We start from the raw sequence: 18,368 nt of genomic DNA on the forward strand, positions 1-18,368 counted from the left end.
TTAATTAGCCTCGAGGGTTAGTTCAATTGGTCGAGTTCCAGTTGCTAAAGCACCTCAAAAATGAGAGGTTATAGGGTCAATTCTTCTCGATGACCTCGGGGTTAGGCTCTGGTAATAAGCCAGCGGGATGTGATCCCTTCGAGTGGATCTTCCCAGCTATTTCCTCAAGAAAAAATATTACTTATTAATTAATGTTTTTAATGAATTTTTATTCATAACACGTTCCACTTAGAAATTGTTGGGAACCGAATACCGGGTGTTGGGTTCTGAAATGTCTAACACAAACAAACTGGCAATCCGGAGGCATATATCTCAAAGTTTCAGAGGTTGGTAGTTATGGTCACCGACATATCTAAGGCACGGCTGGTGATGTTATTTGTTGAGGAGCTATCTAGGCCTCTACATGGTTGGGTTAAGGGTTATCTGCCTACCACTACACGGGATGCAGTTGGTAGAACCAAAGACATGTAGGATGTTGTTCCTGAGAGCAAATTTCCTAACAAACTATCCTTTTCTCAAAAAAACAGAGCAGCTAAGCCATTTCAAAATCAATACACCCAAAAATCAACGCTGGATGAGGAGACCCAAAAAGCGTTGAGGAAGAAGAAGCTTTGTTTCAGTTGTCAAGAACCTTGGGCCCCAAGACACAAATGCACAAGGAAGGACAAACCGAGAAAGGCACAATAAATTGAAGTCTACTCAGATAGTGACAGCAATGAGGAGGATGAGGAGTCAGGGCAGGGACAAACACAAAAACAGGGACATCTAGCAACAAGTGAGGAGTCATCTCAGGCTGGGGCTAAAGGCCCTGTTATTGCATCCATGTTAGGATTTCCTAGGTACCATGTATTTAGAGTCCAGGGGGTCATGTTGGGACAGAAGGTGATAGTGTTGATTGACAGTGGGCATCCCACAACTTATAAATGCAATGATGGTGGGTCAGAGGGAGATTCCGACAAAGGATTTTGATGGATTCCCGGTGGTCATCAAATGGAGTGCACTAGATGGATCCCCAAACTAAAAATAACCATGGGGAACTACACATTAACGGATGACTTCTTTGTGGTGGACGTATTGGATACCAATGTGGTACTCGATGTTCAATGGCTTTACTCCATCAAGAGATACACTATTGATCAGAGGAGGATGGAGATGGAGCTCATAAATCATGACAGAAGGATGGTAGTTTTGCAACCCATGCATCAGTATCCACCCAAGGTAGTATCATGTCAGAGTATGGAGGCAATGTTGTGACATGGAGACATAGAATGGGCAGTAGAGTGCTACATTTCTGACAAAAGACATCCAGAGCAATCATGGCAATATCTAGACGACATTCAAGTATTACTCCACAAACATCAAAAAAATCTTGCTAACATCCCTCCAAGTAGACCTCCAGATAGAGGATTTGAGCATGTGATAGAGTTGGAAGAGGGGGTGCAGGTTGTCATAACCAATCCTTATCGTCATCCCAAGGTTTATAAGGACAAAATTGAAAAGGCTATCAAGGAGCTGTTGAGATTGGGCCACATTCATCCTAGTTCTAGCCCCTTTGCTTCTTCGGTGGTGATGGCCAAGAAAAAGGATGGCACCTTGAGGATGTGCATTGATTACCGAGCACTCAATAAAAGAATAATCAAAAATTGGTACCCCATTCCAAGGATTGATGAGTTGATGGATGAACTGAGAGGAGCAAAGTATTTTTCGAAGATAAATCTTCGCTCGGGCTACCATTAGATCCGAGTTCAGGAGCAGGATATCCTAAAAACTACTTTCAGGTGCCACTATGGGCACTATGAGTTTTTGGTTATGTCATTTGGGCTAACCAATGCCCCCACAACATTTCAGTCTTGCATGAACCATGTGTTCAACAAACAGTTGTGGAAGTATTTGTTGGTTTTCTTTGACGACATTCTCATCTACAACAAAACTTGGGAGGATCACCTCAAGCATTTGGACAAAGTGTTGGGAATTTTGGAGGAGCAAGAGTTCTATGCAAAAGAGTCCAAGTGCGAGCTCAATATGACTGAGATGCTCTATTTGGGGCATGTGATCAGGTAAAACGAGGTTCAGGTGCACCAGGAGAAGATCAAGGCAATCATTGAGTGGCCTACCCCAAAGAATGTGACTAAATTGAAGAACTTCTTGGCTCTTTACACATACTATAGAAAGTTTGTTAAGGGGTTCTCACAGCTAACAGCATCTCTTATAGACCTCACAAAAAAGGCAACTTTCAATCTAATAAGGCACAGGCAACCATGAAGAGAATGAAGCAGGTAATGAGTTCATGCATTGTGCTGGCACTACCAAACTTCACTCAGCCATTCGTGCTTGAGTGTGACGCTTCGGGGGCAGGGATAGGAGCAGTATTGATGCAGAACCACAACCCCATTGCATTTAAGAGCCGCAAACTCAAGGATTATGAACGACATTACTCTACATACGATAAAGAGATGTTGGCCATTATGCATGCACTAGCCAAGTTTAGATAGTACCTAGTGGCCATTATGCTTCCCATCCCCAAACAAAAATGGGAGAGCATTTCCATGGATTTCATCATGGGATTGCCCCAAGTGCAGCGGAAGGATTGTATTTATGTGGTGGTGGACAGGCTCATGAATTTTGCACACCTCTTCAAATTGCATGGGCTGCCAAAGACCGTTATGAGTGACAGGGGCAGCGGGTTCAGGGAGGAATATAGCAGGATTTGTTCAGGCTAGTTGAGAAAAGCTAATGCCTAGTACTAGTTACCACCCACAGACTGATGGACAGACTAAGATAGTCGACAAATGGTTGCAGGGCTATCTCAAATACTATATATCTAGCCAGCAGAAAGCATGGATAAAGTGATTACACATGGGACAGCATTGTTATAACACCACTTACCACATGTCAATTAGAATGACACCCTTGAAGGCCATGTATGGATATGAAGCTCCAACATTTGTAGATCGAGTATTTAGTGTTGAAATTTCTGAATCTAACATGTCAAAAATCCCTACTGCATTATCTAGTTTATTTTCTCCTAGTTGTTATTCTCATTAACAAGTTATTTATAAATATAAATACTGAAAATAAACACAAATGCAGCCTTAACAAATATACAAATCAGCAACTAAAATAACTAAGACAAACACACAAGGGACATCGTTATTTTTGGGCAATCGTCCCCGGAAAAACCCAATGCGGGAAAATCGGTGCAACAGATATGAGGGTTTTATTATTATGCAGTTTCTAAATACAACTAGGGTGCCAGAAATGGCTCACCCAATAGAGAATGCCCTCAGTCGTAGTACCTCTCCTCAGAGAGATATTCCGGCTAATCAATCACCGTATGAACGATACCACAACAACAATGGCAACTCCTTAGCTAGACAGCGAAAGCTGCTCCACGCCTCTCTACTACTCTGTGTCACTCTTCCTGACTCACCAACACTCAGTCTGCCCCACGAAAATTCTTCCAGCACTGCCTCTTGGCCCTGCGTCAACTCTGCTAGCCTCTGTGCAGCGACTGAAGCCTTTGCGTCAACCCTCAGACCTTCTGTGTCACCCACGCTGGCCTTTTCAGCCTCTGCGCAGCTCCCAGCTACCTTTGCGTAGCTCCTAGCTGCCTCTGCGTCAACCTTCCTAGGTTCTGCGCTATCTCTCTGCCTCTCTGCTATGTATTCTGGGCCTCGTGTTGAACTGCCCCTTGTTGCAACAGATCACTTATTCGATTCTCTCAGCAAACCTTGCTCCAGAAAATCGAACTAACTAATCAATATGGTGTGTCTCCAACTGACCCTCAAGCCTCCTCTTATACTTTTCCTGTTGAGTCTTCAACAGCCTCGATTAAGTCCCTAATCAACGGCTAAGATTAGATTTGGCTTGATCCATGTCATTTAGAACATTCTCACCCAGTTTTATATTAATACCCATTAATATTTTAATTTTCCTAAGTTTAGACTTAGGAACCCCATTAAAAATATTAATTATTTTAATACCTCTCCAACCAAGTGGAATTTCCCCAACCATTTCTGGGTCTTGGAGACCTTATGTGCCTTAGTCTCTCCCCCAATTTTCATGGCTAAAGCACATCTGATGCTACCACAAATCAACACTCCCTCTTAGCAAGGAATGTGCTTTAGTAATGCTTCACCATGGAAACATCACACTGATCCTCCACACCGGTACCTGTGTTGATGCTTGGCCTGTTGCCTCACATCATCTGCACTGCTGCTTCCTGTATTGCTGCCCATGACACTGCCACTGCTACATCTGTACTGCAGCTCCCTCTCAATATGCTGCCCATGATGACCCTAGAACTGCCACTACTAACTACTGCAATACAACTCAGTTACCAAGAAGTAGGTAACTGACTTCTCCCAAACACTGACATCCCAGTCAGTCTGGAAGCCACGTGAAACTGAAGCTACTATACTGTGCTCCATCTGCTGCTACTGCATTGCTGCATACAACTTTGTGCCTCTCGCATTGTTGTACCCTCCACTGCGTTGCCTCAAATTTCTGCACCCAAGCACTGCCTTGTTGCTCCACTACACTTTGCTACACCCGACATCTGTCATTCTGCTACTGTCATTAAGGGTGCCCATAGCCGAATATGATCCAAGAGGTTGGGCACCTCAAGGATCCTGCCCCTGGTATGTAGTCTTCCTGACTACAACTCGATGTCTCCCCACCTCTTCTCTAGAGGTGCATGAGCACTCATGGCCATTTGTCATCAGTCTCGACCTCTTTCTCCGCCTTATCAGGAGCTGCCTTGGAGTCTGAAGCCTCACCCTTGTTTTTCTTCCTTAGACACTGGGATGCATAATGTCCCAACTCCCCACAATCGAAGCACTTCACCTTGGAGATGTCCTTCTTCTTCCTCTTCCCTTGCTGTCCCGCAGATGATAGAGTCGCATCCTCCTCCTCCTCTTTTTTGATTCAACTTCCCTTGCCACTACTCCCCGCCTTGAAACCCAGATTCTATGGTCCCTACAGGATTGTGAGGCATGTAGCGGAGGTGGCCTATGAGTTAAAACTTTCGGAGGAGTGTAAGATTCAAAATGTTTTCCATGTTTCTAACTTCAGTCGCTTCCACTGAACTTCCACCATTGGGCAAGGAAGGGGAGTTGATTCTAGTTCAAAAGGAAATTGTGGAGGGATGGGAGTGGAAGCTGAGAAATAGGACTATAAAGGAGTACCCAGTGAAATGGTAAGATTTGTTTGTTGAAGATGCCACATGGGAAGGGGAACAGGTGCTCCAACATCCTGGGCTAAAGTTGCTTAAGTCCAAGCAAACTTAGGCAAAGAGGATTGTAATGTCCCCATTTGCTTAGGAGACATAAGGAAGGGGATCCACTAGCCTAATAATGTTCTCGTAGGCTAGGACGGGAAAAACTAATCAAGGGAACATCCTAGTTGTGGTGCACAAAACGGTCAACAAATGGGGTTGGATGCCCTCTCTAGAGAGTTGGAGAAGTCTCAAAAAATCCCTGAATGGATGATAGCTATACCTGGGAGAAATCATTTGAAACATACTCTCAAAATCAAGTAAGATCATCATCATAGGTAAAATAACCATAAGAGTATCATAATGAGCCATATCTAATGCAAAAGGCATCAAAGTACTTCACACAAGCATCATTTTCAAATGTCTTCCTAGCTGATGATTTGTAAACAAGTTACCATGCTTAGATATGGGAGTATTATCAAAGGGGCCTATTAGGTGCTTCCAACCCTGAGGGGAGGACCAATCCCTAGGCCAACTCATTAATCAATAGGTGCAAGTGGTCAGTGATATGGTAGGATTTACTTCATAGAGTATGCCACAATCTTTATACCATCTATGAAATTCCATCATCCCTGAGCGTTATAATGTGAAGAGGGAGCAATCATGAGACCTAAGTTACCCCTTTCCTCAACCTATTTTTACAACCCCTCTTGTGTGCCTTTTTCTTCATTAATTTTCTTTTTCTTGCGTTGCTTGGGTTACATGCTTTTATTTACGCATCATTAACCCCTTAAAGATGAAGCGGTTTATTGCTCATCGATGTTGGGATATTCATAGTTCTTTTCATTTTGACTGCTAATGCATTAGCCAGGAACTAGGTGAGGGCTAATGAGGGGGGTAGAGCTCAAGCTAGGCTTTTGTCCACACACTTTATTATATCCCAACCAATCTTTTGCATTTTATCATCATGGCTCATGCTCTTTCCTTTCTTTTTGTTACATCAACCTCTTAGGGAAAAGTTTCCATGCCCCTACTCAAGAATGAGGAAAACAAGGAACCAATACTCATGAGAGATAGCAATAAACCCAAAGAAGAGATGTGGATAAGGGAACTTATGGAATGTGTTAAGTATGGATTATCATGGACATGTAACATCAATTAGTGCCTCCTATTTGTGCCCCTCCTTGAAAGTGGAAAGAAAGACCTCCAGGATAGTCACGCTAAACTGGGGGAAAGGAATAACCACCAAGGTGAAGCACGGGAACACAAATACAACCAAAAGTAGTCTATCATCCAATTCAACCTATGATCCATATGAAAATGTCCTTAAACATTAAATGAAAGCACTTAATTACAAAATGGTTAATGTACATTATAATAGATGATCCACCTTCATTAGATGAGTAAGCTAAAGATGAAACAAAGCACTAACTAGAGCATGGATGAAAGGCCTTTGACGCTAGCTAGTTGTGAATCATCATAGGGTTGTTGGCTCGCAAATTGAATAGATGGGAGAAAAAAATTCTCCTAAGGGTTACCAACTTGGGTGGGTAACACACCACTTGAGATGAGAAACATCGTGCATCCTAGAGGTGCATCAAGCCCTACATAGCACAAGTTGCTTCCAACCCTAAGGGGAGGACTTGTCCCTAGGCCAACTCATCAATGAATGGTAGGATTTACTTCATAGAGTATACCACAATCTTTATATCATCTATGAAATTCCATCATCCCTGAGAATTATAATGTGAAGAGGGAGAAATGGTGAGACCTAAGTTACCCTTTTCCTCAACCTATTTTTACAACCCCTCTTCTGTGCCTTTTTCTTCATTGATTTTCTTTTTCTTGCGTTGCTTGGGTTACGTGTTTTTATTTATGCATCATTAACCCCTTAAAGATGAAGCGGGTTATTCCTCATCGGGGTTGGGATATTCACGGTTCTTTTCATTTCGACCGCTAATGCATTAGCTAGGAACTGGGTGAGGGCTAATGAGAGGGGTGGAGCTCAAGCTAGGCTTTTGTCCACACACTTTGTTATATCCCAACCAATCTTATGCATTTTATCATCATGGCTCATGCTCTTTCCTTTTATTTGTTACATCAACCTCTTAGAGAAAAGTTTCCATGCCCCTACTCAAGAATGAGGAAAACAAGGAACCAATACCCATGAGAGATAGCAATCAACCTAAAGAAGAGATGTGGATAAGGGGACCTATGGAAAGTGTTAATTATGGATTATCATGGACATGTAATATCAATTAGTGCCTCCTATTTGAGCCCCTCCTCCAAAGCGGAAAGAAAGACCTCCAGGATAGTCACGTTATACTAGGGGAAAGGGATAACCACCAAGGTGAAGCATGGGAACATGAATACATCCAAAAGTGGTCTATCATCCAATTCAACCTGTGATCCATATGAAAATGCCCTTAAACATTAAATGAAAGTACTTGATTACAAAATGGTTAATGTACATTACAATAGATGATCCACCTTCATTAGATGAGTAAGCTATAAATGAAACAAAGCACTAACTAGAACATGGATGGAAGGCCTTTGAGGCTAGCTATCTGAATCACCATAGGGTTGTTGGCTAGCAAGTTGAATAGATGGGAGAAAAAATTTCTCCTAAGGGTTACCCACTTGAATGGGTAACATGCCACTTGGGATGAGACACATTGTGCATCAGGCCCTAGATAGCATAGGTTTCTTGGATTCCTATTTGGAGGCTTGGAGTTGGCTTGGAGTGCCTAGGTTGTGACGGTTTTCATGCAGGAGGGTAGCTTATCTAGTGGTATAAATTTCTTAGGAGGATCAATGGAGTTTGAAGTGGCTTGTGACTAAAGGATGTGGACTTACCTTGAGTAGATACAACATCTTAGTGACCTTATTGTGTACAACATCACCTTGGAGCATGATGTGTACTTTGAAATGGAGCAATTCACTTATGTTGGTCTACAAGTGTTCATTGTAAGTTGCTTGTAAGAGCTTAGGCCCACATTGTATTGTTGGCCTCCCTTGCCTTTCATATCAATATAGAAAGGAGAGAATCATTTTCATAATTATCACATCAAATATTCTATCTCTTCTCTTTGTATTTAGCTTCTTGGAGGAAGTTGTTAGGGTTTCCTCATGAACACTAAATGGAGGTGTCAGGTTGTTCATAAAGAACCAGGTCAAAGGAGTTGAGCCATTCATCAAGCCATGTGTTCTTAGAGTGTTAAAGAGATAAGTTTCAGACGAATCCAAAGTAAAGCACCTCCCACCCATAAAACTACCTCCTGGTTCCAGAGGAGCAGCCAAAGATCTATCTCAAATTCCCTTCTTTCAACATCGGATATTAGGAGTATCCCTCACTTGTACATCCCCCCCCAATCATCTAGCCGAACCCCCCCGTTGGTTCCAAGGCACTTCAACAGCTAGCAATTGCCCTATTCACCCCCCTCATCCTTGTCAATTAAGCTCATGAGACCTTGACAACATTGGCTTCATTGTCAAATCTCTCTCTCTCTCTCTCACTATCTCTCTCTTAATCGGTTCTTGAGTTGTCCACTTTTCCAGACTTGGCCAAACTCACTTCGTATTTTGTATCACCATACCTTTGTCACGGTCTTATACATGTGCTCTGGCATTGTATTTTTGTAGGTTTCTTTCTTTATATTATTTTCATCATTTTCTAGGAGATGTGCTTGCACTCCCACAATATACCCAAACTGCTTGTATTCTTCAATCCCATTGACCTACTTTTGTGGTCATTTGTTGAACATTAATACAAGTATCTTATCTTATCTAGAGGAAACATCTTCAATTTGAGTTTGCTCTTGTGAATAGGGTTTGCTCTTGTGGAGTAGAGGTTGGTTATGATCACTCTTCATTCTCTCTCTCTTGGTTCTTCACTTCTACTACATCTCTCTCATGGAGTCACAAGGGTTTCATGGTCTTCTTGGAGCATCTTGGAAGTCTAAGGGTAGTGTTTATCCCTTTCAGGTTTGAGATCAGAATTTTGTGATAAAACCCTAGGGTATCTTTTGTGGAATATGTATTGGAGTGATTCTTGTATGTTGAAGCTCCTTATTGGAGCTAGAATTTTCATGTTTACCCTAGCTAGGGTTTTGGAGAGCTGGTGGACTTGAAGTTTTCAGCTTGTACAAAACTCGTGCATTTTTCAAATTTCATTTTCAGCCATACATGTCCTTCATGTATTATCATTTACAACTATATATATCTTAATGATTTAACATAAATAAAAGGACAATTGTTAAGTGATTGGACATCGCCATCGAAGAATCTAGGGATTGTTTTGCTGCTGCTATACCTGCTGTTTTTGTGCTGTTATAACCACCTTAAAAGTGAAATTTCAGATCTGGTTTATGTGGAATAAGTTGTCCTAGAGGGCTGAAACTTATACAGGTTGTTTGGTATTACTATTTTTTCTCCTTGGAATTCAGAGAAGACTGAGCTATTAGAAAGTGAAATATTGTACTCTTTCCACTGCTGTTCTATACTCTAAGAGTCTATTTCATAACAGCCTTAAGGCTGAAAATTCATAGAGTTAAGATCCAGGAGATCTCTGGTCAAATAGGTAAATTTTATGTTTTGCAGTAAAAGTCAAAGAGGGTAGAAATTTCAATACATGCAAATAATCTAGTGTACCCATGCCATCTAGGGCTCAATGCCCTCCTCTAGAATTCCCAATTCTCCTCCTCCAAAGCAAGGTATCCTCCAAGCAACCAACCAACCTTCCATGTGGCCATCATGAAGAAAGTCACCAAGCTCCATAGTATCCAAAAGGAAGAATGTCATACAAAATCCATAAAAAAACTAGCACTCAAAGAGGAAGTCAACTCCACTATGTCAATCCATCATGGAACAACCAAGGGCAGGGTCATCCATACACCATGCACCCGTGACCCCACATCACATTGAGCACCTCCAAGCATGGTGTAAACATGTTCGGAGTAACCCTAAAAGCTACGATAGGCTGAAAGAATGAGTTATTTGTATAAAAGAACAACAGCGTAAAGCCAATAGGTTAGCTCAACCAATATCCACCAATGTTGCTAGGCATTAGGCTTTTTCCATAACAACAGATGCCCTATTCAAATTTCAAACCCATTTGGGCAAGATACACTAGTCTACACCAATAGGTTCAACAAGGATGCCATTCACGAATGCAAAGAAGCATCTCTTAGGTTTCCCTTCAAGGTTTTCCTTGGTGAAAAAAACTAAAGAGAGCAATAGTTCAAGATGATATTACGAATGAGCGTTGAATGTGTGTTTACATACTCAACAAGCAGTACACCCTCCCCAAGAGGCATTATGGGCACGCATAATGACTAGGCCAGTCTTAACCACCCAAAGAAAAAAGGTTGACTAGGTGAGCTCCTAGCCAAATCCTAGCAACATACTAAATACAATATAATGATTATGATATGTGGTCGACCATTGCTATATGTGACAATTACACTTATATTTCAACAATATGGAAGTAATTGATAAGATATTTTGGGGCAAAATCTCATAATGCAAAATTTATGTTAATGAAACATTTATTTGCATTAAAAATGGGTCAACACAAATAAGGGGTGGCAGCAATGAGGGGTTATTCTCAACCGCGATGGAAAAATTGAAATTGAGTACAATTGGGTGTTAGACAATTGCGCAAATAATGCATCAAAGGCATATGGACTACTGCAAGGGCTCCTTCTGGCCAAAGAAGCAGACATCAAAGATTTGGTGGTGTTGGGAGATTCACAGTTGGTTGCCCATCACTTTGTTCATGAATCTTTGCCTAAGGATTGCAAGTTGCACAATATTATTGATCGAACTAGGAGTTTGAAACTAGCCTTCTCTACTATTAGCTTCTTTCATGTATTGAGAAATAAACAATTTTGCTGCAAATGATCTTGCCACTAAAGATGTAAACTTGGATGTAGGAGTCCTAATGAGAAATGGTATTTCTTCCCTTGCAACTATTCCTTACTAGTGGGTCTGATATGCAGTGTAAATTTTGTTTGTATCTACAGGTCTTTTGGAGAATCTACACCTCCAAAGACCCTGTGTCCTTTAGGATAGTAAAACGGCTAACAGATATTGAGAATAAAGACTGTCACGAAATTACGGGTATTAGCTGACCTTGAAAAATTTACATAGTACTCACTTGTTAAGCATGCCATGATCCAAGCACAGATTTTGATTTAATACAATATTCTCATCACGTTTTAAAAAAAATGGGTAAACACAAATCCCTGTCCAGCAATGTGAATGTGTTTAGGTATTAATACAACAATGCACAAAAGTGCCAAAGAAGAAGAAGATGAGGCCAAAGTCGTTTTCTTGAACAACTTACTTTACAACTGCAGCAACATTTTATTTACACTTTCCATTACAAACTTTAAATAAAATGATTTTGACACTTATGGAAAAGGAGAAAATATGAGTTTGATGATGAAAAAGATGATGAAAGAGTATTCTTTAGCAAAAGGAAAAAGCACATTTGAAAACAGCACATACCACAGCAACACGAGAAGGGGAAGAAATTATTGTAAATATGAAAAACTAGGTCATAGTTCATGGAATTATAAACTTGAAGCAACTGATGCACTAAAAGAACGTTGAAAGAAGTTAAAGGTCCTGGAGTTCAAAATTAACAGAAGAGAAAGACGAACCAGACAAAGAAGAAGATGATTACTTCCAAGCAACAACTAAAAAGACTAGTATTTTTAATCGGTAACTTAAGTTGGGCACATCCATGAGTACTCCACATGTCAAGGTGAATTCTATCCTACTTCATTGAAAAGAGATGGCAATATTTTTTTGCTTAAGTGGATTCGTGCTTCGGTGAGATTGCTTAGGTGGATTTCTACTTCAGAAAATAAGAGATGGCAAGATGATTTTCTTAGGTGGATGTCAGTAAATTTTGCCTTCAAATTGAAGAAGGCAATGATTTAATGGAGCACTAGCACAAGTCCCAAGGTTTGGAATTATAAGAAATTAAAAAATAACATAATTTCTTATATCATCACTGTACTCATCCTTACATATTTTTTGATGCAAGGGGAAGTAACAGTTAAAACTAGTATTTTAATGTTAAGGGCAGGTGTTGGAGTATTAACACTCCATTAGTTGAAATCTAATAAAGTCATAGTGTTGTTGATGAATAATAAATTTGAAATGTAATAAAATCAAAGTGTTTCTGTTTTAACATTTCCGGATTACTCACATTTAAGTAAAAGCTATCCTCACAGAAACCTCCACTCTGAAGTCAAAAGTGTAAAAGCCCCCACTCTGAAGTCAAAGGGTTGTCGATCACTAATAAAATAATGGTAGAGCGTTTCCAGATAAGTGGTTAGGGCAATTAGGTAGTATAACCACCCAATTGAGAATCCTTCCATTATATTCAATGAAATAATAAGATAATTCTTCTGATCTTTCATCTCTCATGTCTATAGCAAGAAGTCCAGCAAACTGAGGTCCTCCCATTGTATTCAGTGACTTCTTCAATAATAAGATATAATTCTTCTGATATTTCATCTCTCATGCCTATAGCAAGAAGTCCGGCAAACTGGACTAGCTAAAGATTGAAGCCAGACTTGTCCTAGGCGGAGGATGGGCCGCTCTACCATTGAGCTGCATCATTTTTCATGATGGGCACCCTTATAGCTTTGACCTGAACTTCAGAGGTATGGATTGGTACATCCAACAAACTCAACTTATAAATTGTAGGTATCTCTTGTATTGACAAATATGCAAAAAATTATCCACTCGACGGAAATTCTGCCCGAAACCTTGCAGTAGCAGGTAGGGCAGTTTGAACCATTTAATTAATTTAACGATCCGGGCATAATTTCCTTGTGGTGGATTATGTTCGCCAACAATATTGTATATTGTACGTGTAGTAAGCGGAAGGAATGAAGGGAAATGAATCGCTCTTTAGCCTACTGGTAGGCTTACAAAGTTACAACTAACAAATTTGGTTAGGGTTGGAGATGGTTTCCAATCTGGTTATGCTATTATTAATTACAACAAATTTGATCAGGGTTAGAGATAGTTTCCAATCTGTTTAGGCCATTATTAATAACTATTAGCCCACTTTCAATCTGATGTTAAGCTAAATTGAAATCCAAAATCAACGAAGAAGGGACAAACAGCTCAACAGAGATTTCGATTAATTCAATCTGGCAGTCACTGTTAAATCTATGTTGAAATCATCCCCTAAAATAGGACTTCGAACATAACCAATGGAGAGCAGAGATGAATTGCTAAGACTGCTGCACTCACATATTAATGGACTCCAGACTGAATTGGGTTCCGAACAAAGTCAGTGAAGCTACAGCTGCATGATAGAACATGAGACTAGGAAGAGAAATAAAAGAACAAATGAATGGAAGGACAAGAGCGTACTTGAACTCGGGATTTGGCGAAATTTAGGGAGAAGAATGAGAGATTGGGTTGGCCATCAGGAGAAACCCAATCGCGGCAAGCCCTCCAGTCATCCATGAGGCCGGTGAGGAGGACTGGTTCGTTGGCATTCATATATTTATCTCTGAATTCTGGGTAGCTGATCTCCCTTCCGTCGACTCGGCGTATCTTCCCGCTCACATTTATCGTCATCCTCTCTGCGTCCCCTTCAAAAATTTCCTCTCCGAGTAGAGAGTTTGAGGTCGCAACCCACAACAAAATGTCAGTCTATCGTCATCCTCTCTGCGTCCCCTTCAAAAATTTTCTGTCCGAGTAGAGTTTGAGGTGGCAACCCACAACAAAATGTCAGTCTATAGCCCCATGAAAGAATTTTGAAATGTCCGTTATTTAATTCACTTTCTAAAGGTGCACAGGTAAAGGAATATGAATGAATATAAGAAATTTTAACTTCTACGAGAGTAGTTATAGTACAAGGATCGTTAGCTTTTTTTTTTTTTTTGCAATTCAATATTTTTGTTATTCAAATTAATGATGAGCTTTGTTAGTGTTTTTATTGAAAAGATAATGTCAAGGAACCAAAGTTGACATGTTGTTGTAACTGTCTCTAATGTCTCCAAAAGCATCACATTCCAAAATGAAATGTTTTTTTCCGATGCCACTATCCCAAAAGTGCAAAAAGTACACACCCACTCTTCCCGAGCTTTTTTAGGTCTTTTCCACTGACTTGTTTCGCACCGTAATTGATGCGAGTTAGTTCTTAATTGAGCAATAAGAATCTTTGCTCTCCATGGAATTCTAGCTCCAATGTACACTTTTTGTTGGAGATCACACGTGGGGTTGAATTCTTGAACATAGTACTTCTTCTTTCTAGCCAACTCTTTTCCCCATATATGCTTACGAAACTTCTCCATAACATAACTCTTCAAATCCTTGCTATTTGTGGGACATGCATTGATGTAAATATTCCATTTTTGCATCCATTTGTTGTTTTGTCTCATCCATTATTTCTTTCTTTCACTCATTCCTTCATTGAGATAGCTTTAGGCCATCTACCTTCTCCCATTTGCTCAATTCTCTGAAGATACCTTATGAGGCACACCATAATAATTGCTTTGATGGAAGTTGCTCATGTTTCACTCAACATCATCTCATAATAAACTGAATTTTTTATTTTAAACTTGCTCATGATCAAGCGTTTTTGGATTTTCTCAATTTGCTTCCATTTTGAGACAGGGATGTTGCTAGCCCACAATTCACACCCATATAATATCACTAGACAAACTAGGAGCCCAAAAAGCACTTTAATTGTTTTCCAATCCCATAACTCTGCCTCCCTACACCTGTTTTGAAGAGCATATAATGCTTTCCACCCTCCTACAATTCTATTCTTTCTGCAGTGCTCCCAATTAAGCTTGTTGTTGAAATCAATCTGAGGTACTTGTATTCCTTTACTTCTTCAAGAATGTTGCCTTCAAAGAAGAACATATGCTGACTCAGCTTCTTTTTATTTGAGAAAATCATTATTTTGGTCTTTTTGGTATTGACTTGCATCCCCGATACTTCACGAAAATGCTTAAGGGCATATAGGTGCATCTACAATCCCTAGGCCGATTTAGCAATCAATACAAGGCCATCAACATATAAAAGAAGCTTTATCACAAACTCCCACAATCGAACACCATCCCCACCTTGCAAATTTAGTCACTCTTCCAATTTATCAATATATAGACCGAAAAGAATGGGGGATAAAGGGCAACCTTGCTTGACTCCAATGTCACTTCTAAAGCTTTTTGAAATGCTTGTTGAAGTTCTAATTTTGACTTTCACCTCTTCATAAAGCCTATGGACAGCAACTCTATAATGCAAAGGAATTTCAAGTTCTTCCATTCTACTCCACAATTTATCTCTAGGGACCGTGTCAAATGCCTTTTTGAAGTCAACAAAACAGCAAAATACTTCTTCTTTGCCCTCCCAAACCTTTTTTATAATGTGTCTCAACATGATACCATGATCTACTATAGAATGTTTCGGCCTAAAACCTGCTTGCCCTTTTGCCCTCTTTTCTTTGACTTCTGCCCACTTACTGATTTTATTTTCCACCATGTTGCTGAAGAGCTTTGCAAACAAAGGATTGATCATAATGGTTCTATAGTTGGAAGGATTATTAATGTCTCCACTTTTAAAAAGGGGTATTGCTAGACTAGTTGTCCAATCTCTTGGGAATCCTTGTTGAATGATGTTGTTGAATATTTCCATGATGTGCGGTGCAAGAATGTTCATTCCCCACTTTAGATATTCTGCTTGAAGTTCAACCAAGTCCTTTGGCTTTCCTATTTTCAACTTCTTAATTCTTGTCTCTACTTCCTGTAATGTGAAAAGCTTTGTGGTTGTGTTGATCCTGGGAGGAGGCTTCTCCTTTGATTCTTTCTCATATAGTTGTCTTCCACAGTCAAACCATTGATTAGTTGTAATATTATTTTCAATTTGCTTCTTCCTTGGTTGAAGTTCCTGCCAAAAACGCTTTGGGTGATTCTTGCCTAGACATATTGACTCTTCTCACCTCGTTTGCATGGACTCATCTTTTTTCTTTTTTTTTAAATCTGCTTATATAACTTTACATTCATCTTCTCCTCGCCTACCTTTTTCAAGGTTTTCCTTGCCATTTTGCATTCCTCATTGAACAAAGCATTTACAGGAAAACAATTTGATTCAGTTTGATTTGGGAAGATCTTCTTGCCACGAAATAATATATCATTGTTTTCCATTTTACTCCACTACATAGTTGGGTAGAGCTTACCACATAATTTTGAAATGCAAATGAAAGACCCACCAAATAACACTAATTGTATTGCAAATTAAGGAACATTAAATGTAAATCCTTTATAAGAGTTTTCGCAAAAATCCCCACACATAAATAATTTAAATGGGTATTCCCACAACAATAAGCTATCATGATTAGGGAACTAAAAGTTGAGTTGAATAAAATCTTTCAAATGACATCGTTAGGCCTACTTCATTATTTTTAGGACTAAATGTATGGCACATCAATGGCAAGATCTTCATCTCTTGAATAAGGTATACACAAAAAAAAATACTTGAAAAGATCTGATAGGTTAAAGTGTAAGACAACGGAAACTCTTATTAAAATAAGAATGTTAGCAATCTATGAATATTCAAAACCAATCAACACAATCTCGTATGTGAAGTTCGTAAGCATGATCTAACTTATTATTGCCACACTAGCTTTGAGTTACGCACTTCGTATTGTTTCATTACTTATGGCAAGACCCAAAGATGTTCATTGGAAATGGAAAAAAGGATTTTAAGAAAGATGAAAGGCATGCTACAGTATGGACATGAATATGTGTAAGGTAATAACTTCAAATTGGTTCGCTGCAAAGATGAAAGAAAATCTTCAATAAGTTACTTATTTAGCATTAGATCAAGAGTAATTCCATTGCCTAGTAAAAAGCAACTAATAGTTGTGCATTGTCCTCTCTAGACGCATAACACAAAGCATTTGTTAACTTGACATGTGTAGAAATATGGTTCAAGACAGTTATCAAAGACGCGTTGAAAATGGCAACAAGAAAATCCTAATTTAATTTTCCCTTGAATTAAATTATGAGAAAAATGTAATTCCACACCACAAGACAACAAGAATGTGTTAACTAAGTTAATTTCACTTACTTGGTTGAGGTAATTCAAGTTGAGGGCCTAAATTGAGTCATGTATAGTGGTTCCTAAATTTTAGGAGCCTAGGTTGAGTTCAATTTGAGTTGTAATAATTTAATTCAGTTAAACAAGTTTCAACTGTTGGAGGAACTAGTAGGAGGTCTAGTAGCAGTGCGCAGCTTTAGTGTTCACCAATTAACTGATAAATCAACCATAATTAACTTGTGCATGCATGAAACTCGAGTTACCCAGTTGAGATTGGAGTTCAATGGCAATGTACGATTAGTTGTATATTTTCTGAGTAGTACAGGTGGTGCGTGCAGTCAGAGAAAGGCCTACAGGGATTGCACAATTCTAATTGGGAATTTCCTTAATTAATAGGGGGCTAATTCCGAAGGAAACAACAGGAGGAAATAAGAGCTTGGCAGGGAACAGAATTGGCTAAGAATTGGCCAGACCAACTTGTGAGGTAGTGAGATAGATTATACTTGTGCAGAGATTGTTCAACCTTGAACAAGCATTGTATTTATTCTATATTTTCTGACTAATGCAATACAGATAGGAAGGGGTTTTGAGCAGTTTCTTTCTCCTAAGATAAATATCTAAGCATATGTGATTGGATCTTGTCTTTTGTTTACGTTGTGATTTCTCGATCGATTAATTGTTTCTGCTTATGAGTAGAGCAGATTCAAGTCTTTTGTTTTAGCATATTACATAAGCAGTTTGAATCTACAAGGAATTTCTACATGGTATCAGAGCATGAATCACAATAGAAGAGAAGAGAAGAGAAGTTATTTTAGGAGGTTCAAATTACAAGATCAGTGTTGCGTGTTTTCTCTAGGACTAAGAAGATGACTTCCACCGGACTCAGGCTCGAGTATGCTCTAGAAGGAACCACAAATTTTGTGGCATGGAAGTTTCGTGTGGAGGTGGTATTAGATGATAATGGGCTACCATATTACATCAAGATATATATAGTTAAACCCCCAACAATTGATGCCTAGATCTCGCTTAGTGGAAGAAGGACATAGCTAAAGCGAGGAGGACCATATTGGAGGAA

The 18,368-nt window shown here is 39.5% G+C and overlaps 1 protein-coding gene across 2 annotated transcripts in view; it reads right to left on the reverse strand.

The window, feature by feature from the left end:
• The window catches only part of LOC149246980 (arginine-specific demethylase JMJ20-like), a 259,009-nt gene extending 244,995 nt beyond the window's left edge, over positions 1–14,014 (reverse strand). For both annotated transcript variants that reach the window (XM_089458090.1, XM_089458089.1), the window contains exon 1: positions 13,616–14,014. In XM_089458090.1, coding sequence (XP_089314216.1) covers positions 13,616–13,825 — 210 coding nt within the window. In that variant the 5' untranslated portion in view covers positions 13,826–14,014. The remainder of the gene's footprint in view (positions 1–13,615) is intronic.
• Positions 14,015–18,368: the final 4,354 nt, after the last annotated feature.

Source organism: Pinus tabuliformis, chromosome 7 (assembly GCF_031772625.1).
Source record: "Pinus tabuliformis cultivar Carrire ecotype Pingquan chromosome 7, CPIR1, whole genome shotgun sequence".
NCBI classification, from domain to species: Eukaryota; Viridiplantae; Streptophyta; class Pinopsida; order Pinales; family Pinaceae; genus Pinus; species Pinus tabuliformis.